We start from the raw sequence: 16,838 nt of genomic DNA, 5'->3' as shown, positions 1-16,838 counted from the left end.
CTTGGAAACCCAAAAAGTCCCGTCTTCCCCTTGGCAACTGGGTTCTGCTACTCTCTGGTAACCACCTTGTGTGTTTGCTGTCCTACCCTTGTTTATTGCTGCTCAGACTGTCTTTGGAGGTTATGACCATCCTTTGTCGCTGTGAGAATATTGAGACGTCGGAGGGGGTCCCACTGTACGTAACGGGGGTCGCACAGGTAATGATTCACCCACTTCTAATGTGTTGTCTCTAACCTTCTCCTTCTCTCCCTTCTGTCCCACACAGCAGCAACAGTGGCAGCAAGAGGACTTAAGCATTCTCCTTTTTCTCTAGTGGGCCATTCTTGGCACCTGCACTTTCTCTCCTTTGCCCCCTTGTTTGGCTCTTGCTACCTGCTGTTGCACTCCACGGTAATGTAGAATGACGCATGCTGAGCTACTCCAAATTCAGGATCCCCCTTCTGGACCCTGTGGGAACGTTGCTGGCACCCGCTCTTTCCCAATTGCCACTTCAGCCTGCTTCACAAGTGTCACACAGAAACCAGGAAGGCTATTATGTGCATTCACTCAGGGGGGTGGGGGAGGGAAGGCCGCACAAGGTAACATTTCAGGGTAGTTGTCTGTGGGTGCAGGTGAACTGTAGGGCAAATCCTGACAACTGTGTGCTACTTTTGAAAAGAGCAAAGTCCTGTGGCCCTTTAAGCTTCTTGTGGCATGCTCTTTCATAGGCTAGAGTCTGCTCCATCCAGTGATCATCTGTTCATGAAAGTTCATGCCACAATGGAAGCCTCCAGGTGCATATGCTTCTGCCAAGCTCAGATCTGTTTATTTACATAGCCTTGCTGGATAAAATCAAGGTTCATCTAGTCCATGCCTTCCCCTTGTTCTCAGAATGTACAAGTCCTGCTTGGATGCTGCAGGTACCCATGGGTACCACCCTCATACCATGGAACTTTTCTCCGTGCTGCTGCATCGGAGGGTTAGGGCATTTCAGTAAATGTCCTTACAGTACAAAACATCTCATTCAAATTATATTAACGTAAAACTTATGCTTAAAATCTCTTCCTCTCTTCCAGTTTAATCCCTAGCAGTGTAAGTCAGGCCAAACAAGAAGATGCTCATATATGTATCTGTTAAGTTCTGGAGGCAGCTCCTCCAAGACGCATCTTTGTTTCTTTTAGAGATGCCAGTAGGGATAGGTAAAACAGGTGCTCTCGAGGGCCAGTCCTATTAAAAGACGTTGTTCATCTTCGTTCTTCTGTGCCTCCACACATGGGACTGCGCAGGCGCAGGCCAGCCGCCGGAGAATTTTCTAGAGCTTCCATGGCTCCGAAGGGGCCGTTTGTCGCGCGCCTCAGCGACCGTTTTCCCGCCCAAACGGTCACGTGATCCTCCAGCGACCAACGGCCCCTTCCCTCAGTTCTCTTCTTGCCGCCGCTTGGAGAGAACGTGAGCTTCGTTGCTCTGTGCTTTTGTGCTTCGTGCTTTATTCTGACTGATTGCTTGGCTTTTGACTTCGGACTTCGTGACCTCGACTATTCTTCGGATCTCGTTTGGACTTTGTTGTGGACTCGGTAATTTGACTCGGACTGTTTGTTGACCTTCCTTTTGCGTGCCCCTGAAGATGGCCTCAAAGGCTCTCTTCAAGCATTGCCTCCAATGCCACACTAAAATGGCCAAGACCGATGGCCATGAACTGTGCCTGTTCTGTTTGGGGGAGACCCATAATGTAACGGCCTGTAAGATTTGCCAGGGCTTCACCAGCAAGGCCCGACAGGAGCGCAAGGCCCGTCTTAACTCCTCCCTGTGGCAGAAGGTCATGTCCGGAGGCGCCCCGTTGCCCTCCTCCAAGGCCGGCCCTAGCCCCTCTGCCGAACGGCATTCCGGAGCTGGCTCAGTGGCCTCCGCGAGGTCGGGGTCGAAACCGCGTCCCCCGAGTGCCTCGGCGTCGAGAACGGCCTCTCCAGCGCAGGGACCGGTGCGGCCGCCCCGTAGCGCATCTTCCACCAGGTCGGATCCGAGACCGACATCGGAACCGAGGATCCGTCTACCGAGTCCCCGATCGGAACCGACGACCGGGTCGATTCCGGTAAAATCTAAGAGATCGAGGCAGAGGTCCCCTTCGAAGGCGAGGAGCGCGTCGGTTCCGAGGTCTTCTTCGGAACCGGCGAAGAAGAAGAAGAAGACCAAACATCACCGGTCGCCACATCCCGCTCCCCAGGAAGAGGTCATCGTGCTTCCTCACACGCCTTCCCCTCATCTGGATTCCCCGGAGCCAGAGGACATCTCCGTGCCGGTGCCGGATCCGATGGCCTTCGAGACGGTGCCTGCAGAATTCTCTTCGGGACCGGAGCCGAGCCCGCGCCGTCGGATCCGAACATCGCCTGCTCTTCGGTCGCCGAGGCTGGAACCGAGCCCGTCTCCTCGTCGGAGCCGTCCGTCGCCTGCCCGTCCGTCTCCACCAGCTGCCGGTCGTGAGCGACGTCGGTCTGGGGACAGTGTCCGATCGGTCCGGTCCACCGCGTCCCGACATCGACAGGCCTCCTACCTCCCCTCGCCATACCATTGCCAGTGGGAAGGGGCACCTGCAGGTTTCTCCGTGTCGGAACCGAGGCCTTCGACATCGAGGTCGACGTGGGCTCCCCCTCCGCACCAGGTTCCGGAATCCCAGCTCGGTTCCGATGAGGAGGATGTGGAGAGCTTTGGCTACCAGTCGGAGTCCTGGTCCGAACCATCGCCAGCTGAAGAGCTTGTACCATCTGCGGACTCGCCATTCGAGGACCTCCGCATCTACGCCGACCAGATGGCGAGGATGGCCAAGGCTCTCGAGATGGACATCTCCTCGGCGGTTCCCCAGACCAAGGACAAGCTCCTCAAGCGCATTTATGGAGACAACCCGGCATATGTTGGCTTCCCCATGCTCGAGGGTCTTGAGGAAATCGTGGAGAAGGTGTGGCAGGTGCCCTGCGATCAACCTCCAACATCCAAGAGGATTGAGCAGCTCTATAAGATCAAGCAGGGTACCTGGCCGGCGCTGGTGAAACACCCTCCACCTTCCTCCTTGGTCACAGAGGAGTTCAACCCCAGGCGATCGGGTCACTCCTCGGTACCTGCTGATAAGGAGGGCAAGAAACTGCATGCCATGGGCAGGCGCCAATACATTGTTTCTTCCCTAGGTCTGAGGATTGCCAACTATCAGACCATCATGGCAGGGTACCAGCTGTACCTCTGGGAGAAGTTGGCATCCTATACGCGAGACCTCCCTCCTGAGCAGAAGGCTGTGGTGTCCCTGCTGCAGACAGAGGCTGTGAGGCTGTCTAAGCAGCAGATGAACGCTGGAAGCCACGCTGCTGACACTGCTGCTAGAGGAATGGCTTCGGCGGTGGTCCTCAGGCGCCACTCCTGGTTGCGGTCTACGGCCCTGTCCCAAGAGGTGCGTTCCAGAGTGGAGAGCATGCCATTTGAGGGGGACTCGCTCTTTTCCAAAGCGACCGACGAGACCCTGAAGAAAAAGAAAGAGGACCGGCAGACGGCGCGGTCTTTGGGCCTGGCTCCAGCGGACAAGCCCTCCTCCAGGTCACGGTACGCTCCCCGATCTGGTCCTTACCATTACCAAGGCAGATACCATCAACAGCGGCCAGGCTACCAGCAGTATCCTGCCTACCAACAGCGGCCTTACCCTCCCGCACAACAGCAGAGGAGGCGTCGGCCCTTCAAGCCTCGTCCGGCACAACAACCGGCCCAGCAGAAGGATCAGCAGGGCACCGGGAGGCAGTACTGACGGGTCACGCCAGCCGTATCCCCGAACTTTTCGGACAGACTTAGTCCACTCCTCTCTGAGTGGGAGTCAATAACATCTGACTCATGGGTCTTAACTATTGTTGAACTGGGATACGGGCTGGAGTTCGTTGAGCTGCCTAGATGCAGTTCACCCCTGACAGCTGTCAATAACACTATGGCCGAGCTGGATGCGGAGATCGTGTCGCTCTTGGCCAAAGGTGCTGTGGAGGAATTGCCCTATGAGGACTCTGTAAAGGGATTCTTCTCTAGGTTCTTCCTGGTCCCTAAGAAGGATGGGGGCTTACGTCCCATCTTGGATCTGAGGGGCCTTAATGCCTTCCTCAAGGTGACCAAATTCAAAATGGTAACGTTGGCGGCTGTGATCGCCTTGCTGAAACAGGGGGATTGGTTTGCGGTTCTTGACTTAAAAGACGCATACTTTCACGTGGGCATACGGAAGGAGCACAGGAAGTACCTGAGCTTTGTTTACCGGCAACGGGTTTTCCGGTATAAGGTGCTCCCCTTTGGCCTGTCCACTGCCCCACGAGTGTTCACTAAATGTGTGGCCCCTGTGGTTTCCTTCCTACGGGAAGAAGGCTGTACCATCTTTCCGTACCTCGATGACTGGCTCATCGTGGCTGAATCAGAGTCTAGGCTGGTGCAGGACATTGGCTTGGTACTTAGCACTTGCCAACGCCTGGGGCTCCTGGTGAACTTGGAGAAATCCAAGCTGGTGCCCAGCTGCAAGGTGTCCTACATTGGTGCACTTTTAGACTCTGTGGAGGGTAAGGCCCTGCTCCCCTTGGAGAGGGCTCGGTCCCTAAGGGGTCTAGTGTCCATGTTTAAAAAGAACCGGTTCCAGTCTGTGCGCACTATCCAGTGCTTACTAGGGCATATGGCAGCGGCCACCTCTGTGGTGCCTTTCGCTAGGCTGCGTATGCGCCCTCTACAGAACTGGTTTGTGCGGAGGTATGATGCTCTATTGCACCCTCCGTCCCTCAAATTCTCTATCCCGAGGGTCATCCTCTCCTCCTTGGACTGGTGGCTGTCTGACGACAACTTGTTTAGAGGGACCCCTTTCGGGTATCAACACCATGACATCACGGTTACCACTGATGCCTCTCTGTTGGGATGGGGGGCTTACTGTGGTGATGTGTCGGTGCAAGATGTCTGGTCTGACAGGGAAAAGACCCTCCATATCAATGTGCTTGAACTAAGGGCCATTCGTTTCGCACTTGTGTCTCTTACAGCACTGCTGAGAAATCGTCATGTCTTGGTGCAGACGGACAACACGACTGCCATGTACTACGTGAATCAGCAGGGGGGCACAGTGTCCATGGCCCTGTGCCGGGAAGCCACACTCACTTGGCAGTGGGCTATCAAGAACGGCGTGTCGCTCCGTGCTATACACGTGGCTGGGTCGGACAATGCCCGGGCAGATGCCCTCAGCAGGGTCCCTTTACTGGAACACGAGTGGGAACTGAACGTAGAGTGCGTTGGGCCGATCTTCCAGATGTGGGGTCATCCAGTGATAGATGTGTTCGCCACTGCGGCGACCACCAAGGCCCACACGTTCTGTTCCAGGGCAGGGAGCGACCCCCTCTCTATTGGGGATGCCTTCCAGTTTACGTGGACGCAGGGCTTGCACTACATGTTTCCTCCGTTCCCCTTGATTCCCAGGGTCCTGTGCAAGATAGAGGAGGACGGGACGGACTGCATCCTGGTGGCCCCCTTCTGGCCACGGCAGGTTTGGTTCCCGAAGCTCCTGCGAATGTCCCAACGGACATATGTGAGTCTGCCCCCTCGGCAAGACCTTCTCCTAAACGGGAGCCTAGTCCACCACGATCCCAGGAAGCTGCACCTAACGGCGTGGCGGATCATTCCTCCCCGGTAGGCTTTACTGACGAGGTGCAGAGGGTCCTCCTGAATGCTCGTCGACCATCCACTAGGCGCGCTTATGCGGCCAAGTGGCGCAGGTTTGAGCTCTGGGCACTTGCCAGAGGGGTGGTGCCTGACAACAGTCCCTTGGGGGTTGTGTTCGAGTATTTGTGCCACTTGCGTGGCCTGGGCTTGAAGGCTTCCTCCCTCAAGGTCCACCTGGCAGCGATATCAGCTGCTCACACCCGAGTTGAGGGTGCTACGGTGTTTTCTCACCCACAATCCCGCCAGTTCCTTAAGGGCATGTACAATCTTTACCCACCTGTGTCAGCGCCAGTGCCTCAGTGGTCGCTGTCCTTGGTGCTCTCACGTCTCATGTTGCCTCCATTTGAACCGATGGCTACATGCCCCTTGGATATGCTATCCTATAAGGTAGCATTCTTGGTGGCCGTCACATCGGCCAGAAGGGTCAGTGAGCTGTCTGCACTGAGGTCTGACCCTCCCTTTCTTGTGTTTCACCCCAACAAGGTGGTCCTGCGTCCCTGCCTTGGGTTCCTGCCTAAGGTGGTGTCCGCCTTCCACCTCTCGCAGGATATCTCACTGCCTGCATTCTTTCCTCAACCCTCCTCTAAGGGGGAAAAGGCCCTCCATACCCTAGACTTGAAGAGGGCCCTAGCCTATTACCTGGATAGGACGAAGGGATTCCGCACCTGTCCTCACCTGTTTGTATGTTTTGGGGCCAAGGACAAGGGTAACAGGGCTTCCTCACAGACCCTGTCTAGGTGGATTGTGACGGCCATTGGCAAGGCCTATTCCCTAGCAGGGGTGGCTTGCCCGCTTCATGTCAGAGCCCACTCCACGCGGTCCCAAGCATCCTCTTCGGCACTCCTCAGGGGGGTGCCCCTGGTTAACATTTGTAAAGCAGCCACATGGTCCTCTGCAGACACCTTTGTCAGGCATTACGCCGTTGATGTCAATGCGGAGCAGGATGTATCTGTGGCCAAGGCTGTCTTACACTCCCTTTTTTCCTGAGGGAGTTTTGGAATGACTTTCTTGGCGTACCTGTTGGGTACCCTTGAGTGAAAGTGTGTATATATGTACCTGGGGGTGTGTATATATGTAAATATTGAATATTTATGTGTCCTTACACAGTATTTTTACATAGATGTATATATGCATATCTATTTATTGTTGATCTTGTTTGCTTAATAAAATTGTGTTGGACTTCACCCCCGCCTTCCTTATTGTGTGAAGCTTGGTACACTCCCATGTGTGGAGGCACAGAAGAACGAAGATGAAAACAGGGTTAACATACCTGTAACTTATGTTCATCGAGTTCTTCTGTGCTGACACACAACCCTCCCTCCTACCCCGCTGTGAACTCCAATGCACGGTATTGTGATGGCTGTAACGGATATTGGTGTTTTTAAGGTGTTACGGCTGAAGTGTGTTGGTCAAGCGGCGGCAAGGGAGAACTGAGGGAAGGGGCCGTTGGTCGCTGGAGGATCACGTGACCGTTTGGGCGGGAAAACGGTCGCTGAGGCGCGCGACAAACGGCCCCTTCGGAGCCATGGAAGCTCTAGAAAATTCTCCGGCGGCTGGCCTGCGCCTGCGCAGTCCCATGTGTGTCAGCACAGAAGAACTCGATGAACATAAGTTACAGGTATGTTAACCCTGTTTTGCCCTGTATCAAATCAGCAGGTCCTCCATGGAATGATACATCACAAGTGTTCTGGTGTCACCTAAGAAGTTAAACTTGCATCTGGGCAGCCTTGCTTTAAATTTAGCAGACTAAGGAGCGGGAAGCAAAGTCCCGCCCGGGAGAAAACAATTAACATGGGTAGTCAAATAATCCACAAAGTTATATAATTGTAAAAATTATACACTAACATAAAACAATTTTGCAGCCTATACATTGAAAATTGTTTTATGTTAGTGTATAATTTTTACAATTATATAACTTTGTGGATTATTTGACTACCCATGTTAATTGTTTTCTCCCGGGCGGGACTTTGCTTCTCGCTCCTTAGTCTGCTAGTATTTTCCGGGGGAAGCCATAGCGGTTACTTTTGCTTTAAATTTAAGCAGATTCAAAGCCATCTGTTAAATGGGCCAGGGAGTGCGGGGAGGAATAGTGACCCTATCTCATGGAGTTGTTGTGGAAACAATGTAGAGCACTTTTGCAAAATGACAGTGAATGATAAAAATAAGCAACAACAACAACAAAGCCTTTATTGGCATATCTCAAGTTATCATTACAGTACACAAATATAAAGGTAACAAGGGTAGTTTGAGTATAAACAGACAATCGATAAAAATAAGCAGTAGCATTGTGCTGTATGCTTCCTTCTCTTATCAGGGGGCAGATGGGCAGAAGCAACAATGATTTGTGAACAGTTCCCAAGGGTACCACCCGCATACTATGCAGCAGTACTCTAGCCTTGGTTGTCATCATCATCGGCAGTAAATGTCTTCTCCTTGCCCTTAAGGCTCAGAGTCACAAGATGTCTATAAGGCCAGGTGCTTTTAAACAGAACTGTGTTTGTCAAAGATCTCTTCTAATGTCAAACTAGTGTAGAGGTGTAAAATTTCTAGAATATGAAGCCAGGAAAAAAGTTATACACCCGATGTTTTGTTAAGAAAAAAAAATCGGGGAGGGGGATTGAGAGAGATACTGTACTTCCTTATCAAACTTTAAATTTATTTTCCTGTGTTAACAACATAGAATGTAGCAAGTTATTGAAATTAAAAGTATAAATGTTTTCGATTTTTACAAGCAACATGAATATACCCAATATCGGAGACAAAGACTGCTGCATCCTGTGCAACTATAACACATGCACGTTAGTTCTTCTTGTCAGAGATATTTAAAATGAGAAACACATTTTATTTCGCTTACTAAACCTTTTGAATTATTAGGACAGAAAGTCTCGTTTGATTATCAAAAAGCTTTGACAATGACCTCTGATAGTGTATATGTGCAACATAGTAAATGTGGACAAAATTAGTCAGTTTAAACAAACATGTTCTTGAAAACATTACACATGGCTACAGTATACACATGATTCTTCATTACATAAAAGAGGTACAACACGTTTTGAGTGAGTAACCCTTGTCTTGCAAAGTATTTCGCTCATCCCCAAAGTAAAAATATTTCATAGGTTTTTTTCTAGCACCAAGTTCAGGTTTGCGTGTATGGATTTTTTTTCCTGGCTTTTCGCCAGACTTTTACATCTCTAAGCTTATGGCACGTGACCTCTGATTATCTCTCAGTCAGGGCTGTACTTCTGAAGCCTGCAAATCAGGCAAGACCTCATGATGAACCTTCCAGTTCTGAGATCCTGAAATTAACTGATGGCACTTTGTGATCCCGATCCATGTGGCTTCAAAAACAACCCAGCATTTATTTTTGTATGTTTGATCAACTGGCAGAAGCAATGTATCTGCATTACCTGGAGTATGTGCAGCAGGTGGTCCTCAGCCAAGGGGAAGAGCTGAGCCTTTACCTGGAAACGTGCCAATGTTTTACGTTTTTTGGCAGGATTTCCCTAGAGATAATGACGTTACAGCCCAGGTGCGAGGACGTAGAGACGGCGGAGGGGGTAGCTTTAACTGTCACAGGTGTGGCCCAGGTACAGTAACTCCAAATGCCTCCTTTCAGGAATGCATGCCTCTAACCCTTCTTCCTGGCCTCTCCTCCCTCCCCGGAGGCTGCTTAGCCCAGGGGAAAGGCATTGGCTGCTCTAGAAACACTGTCCTTGTTCAAAAAAGCTGCTTTTTAAAAATCTGCATCCCACCCTGGATTCACATAACACCAAATACCTGTGTTGGGAGAGAAGCAGGGCACATCCCCCTTTTTCATTGCTAGGTTGTTGCTTCTCTCCTGCCTGGGCAGCAGAGGGTGCTGTTGCTACTTTGACCTTATTAACAGCCAGACCCAGCACCACTCCAACACAACGATCTGCATCTCTGCTTTGATTTGTACACAGCTTTTTTTGTCTTGAGCGCACTTTGGCTGTCAAATGAGTTCAGTAGTGTGGCTTTTAGTATTCATATAAAGTCATGATTGCAGTGGGAGCCACTTTGCTCTAAAATGGTGATGAGCAAGTTACTTGACTGAAAAGGCCTCTTTGGAGTGGTGTGCCAGCCATTGCTGCTGCCGCTCTTCAGAGTGAGAGAGTTGCTGGCAAGTCTCATAATCATATCTGCTGTTTTCTCCGTGAAATGTTTGCAGAAGCTGGGTTGGCAATTGGGTTGACCAAGTGGTCTAGATTTGACTGATCTCTAGTCCACACAAACAAACAAAAAGTCCTATTTCGCTTCAACAGGATATGTTCAAGTAATCAGCAGCTGTTCTGGGGCACCTGCTCTCTTTTTGGGGTCTGGGTGTTGCATGGTTAGGTGTGTAGGGGAGCTGGTGAGTGGATGGATGGCTTTCCCAACTCTGAACTGAAATTCCAGGTATGTGAAATGACCATTTCTGTTTCATGATAACTTCCTATGTGCCCCCCCACCAAGGGTTTAATGAGGCTTTTTATTTAAAAGGTTAGTTTCAGAGGAGAGCTTCTTAAAGAGAAGAGACATTAACACAGTCTTGCCAAATAAGCACACCAGTTTTCTTAGCCTCTTGCATATCTGCATTAATCACTTGTGCCGCTTTGACAGAATGGGTCAATTCTTATATCCAGTGCAGAGCAGAGGTAAGAGCATTGAGCTAGGTTTTGGGAGACCTAGGTCCCAGTCTCTGCTCTGCATTAAATTTGCTGGGTGACTTGGGGCAAGCCTACCTTACAAGGTTTTTGTGATGATAAAATGGAAGCAGAGAGATTGATGTCCCTTGCCACGAGCTCCTTGGAGGAAGGGCAGGGTAATATAAATAAATTTCATCCTGCTCAAACTTCTGTGGAGGTAATTTCACTGGCTGGTGCCAGCCAGGCAAGCCTGTATTTTTACCAGTTTTGTTGCAAGTTCTGGTATGTGGGTTAATAAATTGCTAACTGACCTCTCATTTGTTTAATGATCAGAGGGGAATCCAGACACAGGAGGTTTTCCAGTGCCAGCTGAAGGAGCAGAGTTTGTCTTAATTGCTCACCTCAATCATGGACCAGTCGGGCATGAGGTGGCGCCAATGTGCATTTGGGGGGTTGTGCGAATACTTCTTCTTAGCTCTAAATACGTCATCGCATTATTTAACTCTATGCTGTTTAGAATTTTTCCTGCAGACAAGTGTCTAAAGGCTGGAAACACAGCCCATGAGTTTCAGCAGGGTTTGTTCAGGAAAAGTTCCTTGTGGATTGTATCCAAGGAGAGTCTGCAAAGGTGACTGTTCCATCCAGTTTTTTGCTTCAGGGTTGTTCAGGAGATTAACTGAAGGCGTAGTCTTTTTGTGTAGCCTGTAGTAGCAAAATAGTAAAGAGTCCAGTAGCACCTTTAAGACTAACCAACTTTATTGTAGCATAAGCTTTCGAGAGCTGTGGTTCTTGAAAGCTTATGCTACAATAAAGTTGGTTAGTCTTAAAGGTGCTACTGGACTCTTTAATATTTTTGAAAGATGACTTTACTGTAAAGGCTGAACTCTGGCAGCTCCAAGATTGGGGCGTGGGACCTGAGAAGAACAGGAGTAGCCTTTCCCCAGAGACCATTTCTACTGCTCAGTGACACCCCCCAAGCCCCTCTTGTTCTTCCTGTGTCTTGTGGGTCCAGGACCAGCTGGGCCGACACTGCTTGGAAGAAGCAGCTCTCTCTTCTGCTGATGCTAAGCAGCCTTTGCATCCCCAGCTGCTTAATCAGTGGAAATGGAGCTGGGCTTGGTGGAGGCTCTTCTGTTCCATGCCAGCTACTCCATCTCCTAATTGCTCTGGCAAGGGGAAACATGGGAAAGCACAAGATGTGGGCTGTTGGTCTGTGTTTGAGAGAGATGAGAACAGTCAGTTATAAGTGAAATGACTTGTGCGCTTGGATGGATTTGAAATGTGGCTGGCTGGGGAGAGCCCAAGAACCTGTTCCATGTGTCAGTAGGTGGATTTCCATTTTACATTGTCCTGCCCCGGAAACTGCCTCTCAGCAAAATGAAGGATCAGTGTTCTCTGCCTATATGTGCTCAGTTCATGGGGGTGTCTGGGACAGGATCCTGTCCCCCAAATCCCTGTTGTGTGTGACTTGGGTTGATGGGAGCTGTCTTTCCCTGTGTGACTTTCTGTTCTTTTGCTCTTCTGCATTGATTTGGATGTTTGTCAGAAACGGGTCTGCCTCGGATACATCCAGATCGTCCCCCGGTGACTTTTCTTGCTATGGCAGAAGAACAGAGAGTGTAAGCAGGCTGGAACTGTTCCTGAGAGTTGGGTGGCTTGCAAAACCCGTGCCCAGAGGTGGCACGTACTCTGCTTCTGTCATGGATAATAGCATCTCCTATTGAGCTGTCCCTTTTCTCACTGGAACTTCTACATTTTTGTCCACAGGTGAAAATAATGACTGAAAAGGAGCTTCTTGCAGTGGCTTGTGAACAGTTCCTGGGAAAGAATGTCCATGATATTAAGAACGTGGTCCTCCAGACGCTGGAGGGGCATCTGCGCTCCATCTTAGGTGTGAGGGAGTAGCGGGATCCCTTGATGGGAATGTGTCTCCTTGGACCCTGTAGATAGACCTTCCCCCTCTTGAAGCAGCCTTGGCCAAAGCAGAGAAAGCAAGTTTCAGTCCTTGGTTGTAGCAAGACACACTTTTGGTCTTCACCCGCCACACCACCCATTGAAGCGGCAGAGAAACTTAAACCTGCATGAGCTACACCTGCTGCAGTGTTGATGGACTCAACAGGGCTTCCATCTAGCCAAGTTCTGCATAGTTCCTTGGCTCACAGAAGCAGAAATGAACATCTGCAAATATAGGCAAGTTTTCTTAACTTGCAGGACTTACTCAGGATACAGAATGTCTAAAGAGCAGTGCCTTCGCATTGCTGGACCACGTGATGCTCTGCTATAGAAGCAAACCTGTTGATCTTCTGTCTGGCATCCCACCTCTCTCTTTCCCAAAGGCCTCAGGACTTACTAATCTCCAGAAGTTTCCTTTTGGACATGCCAACCACCCTTTGCCTTTGTTTCCCTTCTGCAGGGACCTTGACAGTTGAGCAGATCTACCAGGACAGGGATCAGTTTGCCAAGTTGGTGCGGGAGGTGGCAGCCCCAGACGTGGGCCGGATGGGCATTGAAATCCTGAGCTTTACTATCAAGGTACAGGCAGGGCCACACTGGGAATATCATCTGTCCTAGTTAGGCAAAAATGGCCTGTGAGTGCTAAAGCCATTGTTACTAGTTATATAGGCAGCAGAAAAGTAGGGCAGTTTTGAAAGAAACATTCCAAAAAATGTGTGCAATAGTTTTTTATTAGGACCTACCTAAATCACATAAAACAAGCAAGCTTTCAAGCTCTCCAGATTGGGGAGGGGTAGTGCATAATAAAGAGATGTTGCAGCTTGCAGAATCTCACAGAAATATGACACGACTTTTATTAGAATTTTTTTTTGACCAATGCAATTGACTACATTCTTTTGCTGGAAAGAGCATTGCAGAGTTATCTCAAGCTGTATCAAAATGGCAATCATTTTCCATTGCCCCTATAGTTTTAAGCTACATCATAATATCGAATTTTTTTTTAAAGCTTTCTGGTGGCATGTGGGGGTGGGGAACGGCAGCCATGGGACAAGGAAAATAGTGCTGCTGTGGGTGGGGCCTACAAAAATAAGCAGCTACCTGTCTATGCCGCATGCAATCGCACTGTGACTGCAAAGGTACTGAAGCAGGTTTAGGCAAGATCACATCAAAGCAGAGGAAAACATGGAAGGTGCATCATGAGGGATGACATGTTGTGAATGCTTCCAAATAATCCACTGCAACTTCGACACAAAACTGGTGTAAAACCATGTGGAAGCAGCCTTAGAACAGGCTGTTCCTGATGTTAAAGGCAATAGGGGAAGGGAGCAGATGCTGCCAGGCAAATGAGACCATAGAGGACCCTCCATTGCTTTCCTACATGCCCTGGCTTCCATCTGGTCCTTGTGTGCCTTCTTTTTATTTGTTATTTATAGTCTCACTGAGACTCAAGGCAGATGGCACAGCATAAGTCAATACAATCAACAGCAAGGACATTCAATAAACAATACCATAGAGTATGCAAATACACATTTGTAGAGATTTGAAAGCAAGCAGAAATCGGTAAGAGAGCTGAAACAGCATAAGCAATTCCATACCTGACATATTAAACAATGCAGAAACCACCCAGTAGGACCCTAACTACAGCAACAGAAAATGCACAGTAGTACTGTCCCTATCCTTTTACCAATGCAATTACCCCACCCCTCCACCCACATAGCTCTTGAATGCCACTTACAGTAGTACTAACACATTTTTGAATGAACCCATTGTGCAGTGGAGGTAAGAATCCTTCCAAATAATGCTTTTGCTAATTTTCTACGAACTGTGCAGGCTGGGGTGGTGGCTGTGTGGTGGTGGTGGTCCAAAGCATAGGTGCCACTATCTGAAAGACCCTGTTTCTAAAGGGTTCTAAGTTGTGATTCGGAGAACGCCTAGCTGAAACTTGGCATGCATGGACTGTTTTCACTTCCTGGATCACCTAATGCCCTAAAAGTGACTCCCTGCACTCTCCTTGCAGGATGTCTATGACAAAGTCAGCTACCTGAGTTCCCTGGGGAAGACCCAGACGGCAGCTGTGCAGCGAGATGCAGATATTGGAGTGGCTGAAGCTGAGCGTGATGCTGGCATCCGGGTAGGTGTGCTGGAGGCCCCTCTGGTGCTCTAATCTTGTACTGGTTGCTGAGTTGAACTGAGCCTCTCCATTTGCTCCGGCAGGAAGCCGAGTGCAAAAAGGAAACACTGGATGTCAAGTTTATGGCGGACACAAAGGTGGCTGACTCCAAGCGTGCCTTCGAAATGCAGAAAGCTGCTTTCAGCCAAGAGATTAACGTCAAGGTGTGTGGCCTTATTCACTGGGGACTGAGCTTCAGTACGAGTGTGGGCTGGCAGGAGTACTCTTGCATCACAGTGTTTCCGGTACCTTGGTCTGGCATGTTTAGGCCCTGGTCATGATCTTTTGAATGTTCTGGCTACTCGGGGGCGGGGAGCGTTGTTAGCAAGTGAGAGGACCTGAAATGCGGTGTGTATGTGGGGAAGGTGGCATCATTATTTTTTGGCTGGGAAAGATTTTGCTTAAGTATCAAAGGGGTTGCATTCTGGTGAGGGGAAGAATGCAGAATGAGGAAAGAAAGTGAAGAAAGTGGGCAGTGGGGGATGAAGGAGAGTGATGAAAAGGGGGGAGAGTTCATACAGGGTTGTGAAGTAGGAAGGGTTGTGGGAAATATTTGGCTCTTCCGTAACTCAGCTATGCAAATTCCGAGTGACTAGTAAGGGGGCTGAGGATGTAGAGCCCTTTTTGCCCAAAAGTTGTGACTTCCCCTCTCCCTCCTCCCCTCCTTTCTGCAGACAGCGGAAGCTCAGCTAGCATATGAACTGCAAGGAGCAAAAGAGCAGCAAAAGATCCGCCAAGAGGAAATAGAGATTGAGGTTGTGCAGCGCCGAAAGCAGATTGATGTTGAGGAGAAAGAGATCATTCGTATGGACAAGGAGCTCATTGGCACCGTCAGAAGGCCAGCAGAGGCTGAGGCACACCGCATGCAGGAGATTGCAGAAGGAGAGAAGTGGGTGTTGCCATCTGGCGAGGGAGAAGATTCCCGTTCCCTCTTGGGCATCAGAAACTGCTGCAATGAGTGTGGGGTGGTGGTGGAAAGCAATGATGGGCATTTACCTGTAGCAGTCTGTGGCTTGGCTGACTGGCTTGAGTCTCTGCTTGATTTGTGGAGGTCTGCTTTCCCAGATGTACCCTCAGCCTTGTGGTTCCCTTCTCACTTCGTCACTGGGATTGTTTCGCTCTGGCTCCTGACTTCCTCTATTATGTGTCAGGCTCTAGTTGTCTTGATCGTTTACCCAGCTTCATCACCACCGTCTTTGGACTTAAAAAATGTATTTATTTAGTTGCATCTGCTGAAGAGGGCTGTGTCCCCTGAAAGCTTCTGCCACAGTGAATGTGTCAGTCTTCCAGTTGTCACAGGCCCCACACCCCCTGCCATCTTTCCATTGTTGCTAATGCCCAAAAAACAAGCACAAACCTGTAAATAAGTATGAAAGTCAGAGTGACTTGAAAGAGCACCCTGTAATTTCTGACCATAGTTTGAAGTGCTCCATGCAGTAATCCATGCCTTGGTCTATGAAGGGATGCAAAGACACAAAATGGAGTGTGCTCTCAGAAATTTTCCATCAGATGCTACATTAACATGGTGCTGTTCCTGTTGAGGGTGGTGGGTTGGACTTTTTCACTGCTAGGATCTTTCTGAGAGCCTGTTTCCCTTTTCTTCAAAGGGTGAAGCAAGTCTTGATTGCTCAGGCCGAAGCTGAGAAGATCCGCAAAATTGGAGAGGCTGAGGCTTCTGTCATCGAGGCCATCGGCAAAGCAGAGGCTGAGAAGATGAAGCTCAAGGCGGAGGCCTACCAGCAGTATGGGGAGGCAGCCAAGTTGGCCTTGGTGCTTGATGCGCTGCCCCAGGTGAGAGTTGGAGCAAGTCTGGTGGGGGTGGGGAGCAGGGGCTGCTCTCCTGGGTTTCTCTGTGGGGCTTGTGCCTTGATAAGTTGCTGTCTTGCCCTCAGATTGCTGCCAAGGTATCTGCCCCATTGGCCAAAGTAGATGAAATTGTGATTCTCAGCGGGGACAACAACAAACTGACATCAGATGTGACCCGATTGCTGGCTGAGATTCCTGCATCTGTACACGCCCTCACTGGGGTGGACCTATCCAAGGTGAGGGGTGCAGGGGAGAATCTTAGCCTGCTCACCAGTCCTGGGGTGGGTGGGCAGCAACAGCTCTCTAGAATGCATGACCATTATCCTGATCCTAGGACCCCAGAGCATTTAGAAATGTCCAGCTGTGGTACCCGATATTGTGGCTGATATGTCTGGGGATGCATGGCTTGCCTAGAGGTTGGTGCTTTTGCCAGCAGTGTCGGCAAGACCAGTCCTCGTGCTGCAAGGATGATGTTGTGACCCTTTGTAGAATAGGCACATCAAGCTAGGCCGGGGCTGGAGACCTTTCCTCCCCCCCTCCCCCACACACTCCTAAGCACCTGTAATCTTTAAGGGTAAAAA

At 49.9% G+C, this 16,838-nt stretch overlaps 1 protein-coding gene across 4 annotated transcripts in view; it reads left to right on the top strand.

The window, feature by feature from the left end:
* FLOT2 (flotillin 2) overlaps positions 1–16,838 on the top strand; it is a 32,619-nt gene that overhangs the window by 13,659 nt on the left and 2,122 nt on the right. Inside the window, exons 3-10 of one of the 4 annotated variants that reach the window (XM_055002077.1) lie at positions 9,179–9,269; positions 12,096–12,219; positions 12,742–12,860; positions 14,299–14,412; positions 14,496–14,615; positions 15,126–15,340; positions 16,059–16,242; positions 16,344–16,493. In XM_055002077.1, coding sequence (XP_054858052.1) covers positions 9,179–9,269; positions 12,096–12,219; positions 12,742–12,860; positions 14,299–14,412; positions 14,496–14,615; positions 15,126–15,340; positions 16,059–16,242; positions 16,344–16,493 — 1,117 coding nt within the window. Of the gene's footprint in view, positions 1–106; positions 198–9,178; positions 9,270–11,157; positions 11,948–12,095; positions 12,220–12,741; positions 12,861–14,298; positions 14,413–14,495; positions 14,616–15,125; positions 15,341–16,058; positions 16,243–16,343; positions 16,494–16,838 lie in introns of those variants that run through there. The other 3 variants (XM_055002078.1, XM_055002076.1, XM_055002079.1) reach the window with 3 other exon arrangements.

The sequence above is a fragment of the Eublepharis macularius genome, chromosome 17 (genome assembly GCF_028583425.1).
Source record: "Eublepharis macularius isolate TG4126 chromosome 17, MPM_Emac_v1.0, whole genome shotgun sequence".
NCBI classification, from domain to species: domain Eukaryota; kingdom Metazoa; phylum Chordata; class Lepidosauria; order Squamata; family Eublepharidae; genus Eublepharis; species Eublepharis macularius.
This window is presented reverse-complemented; position numbering and strand designations above follow the sequence as displayed.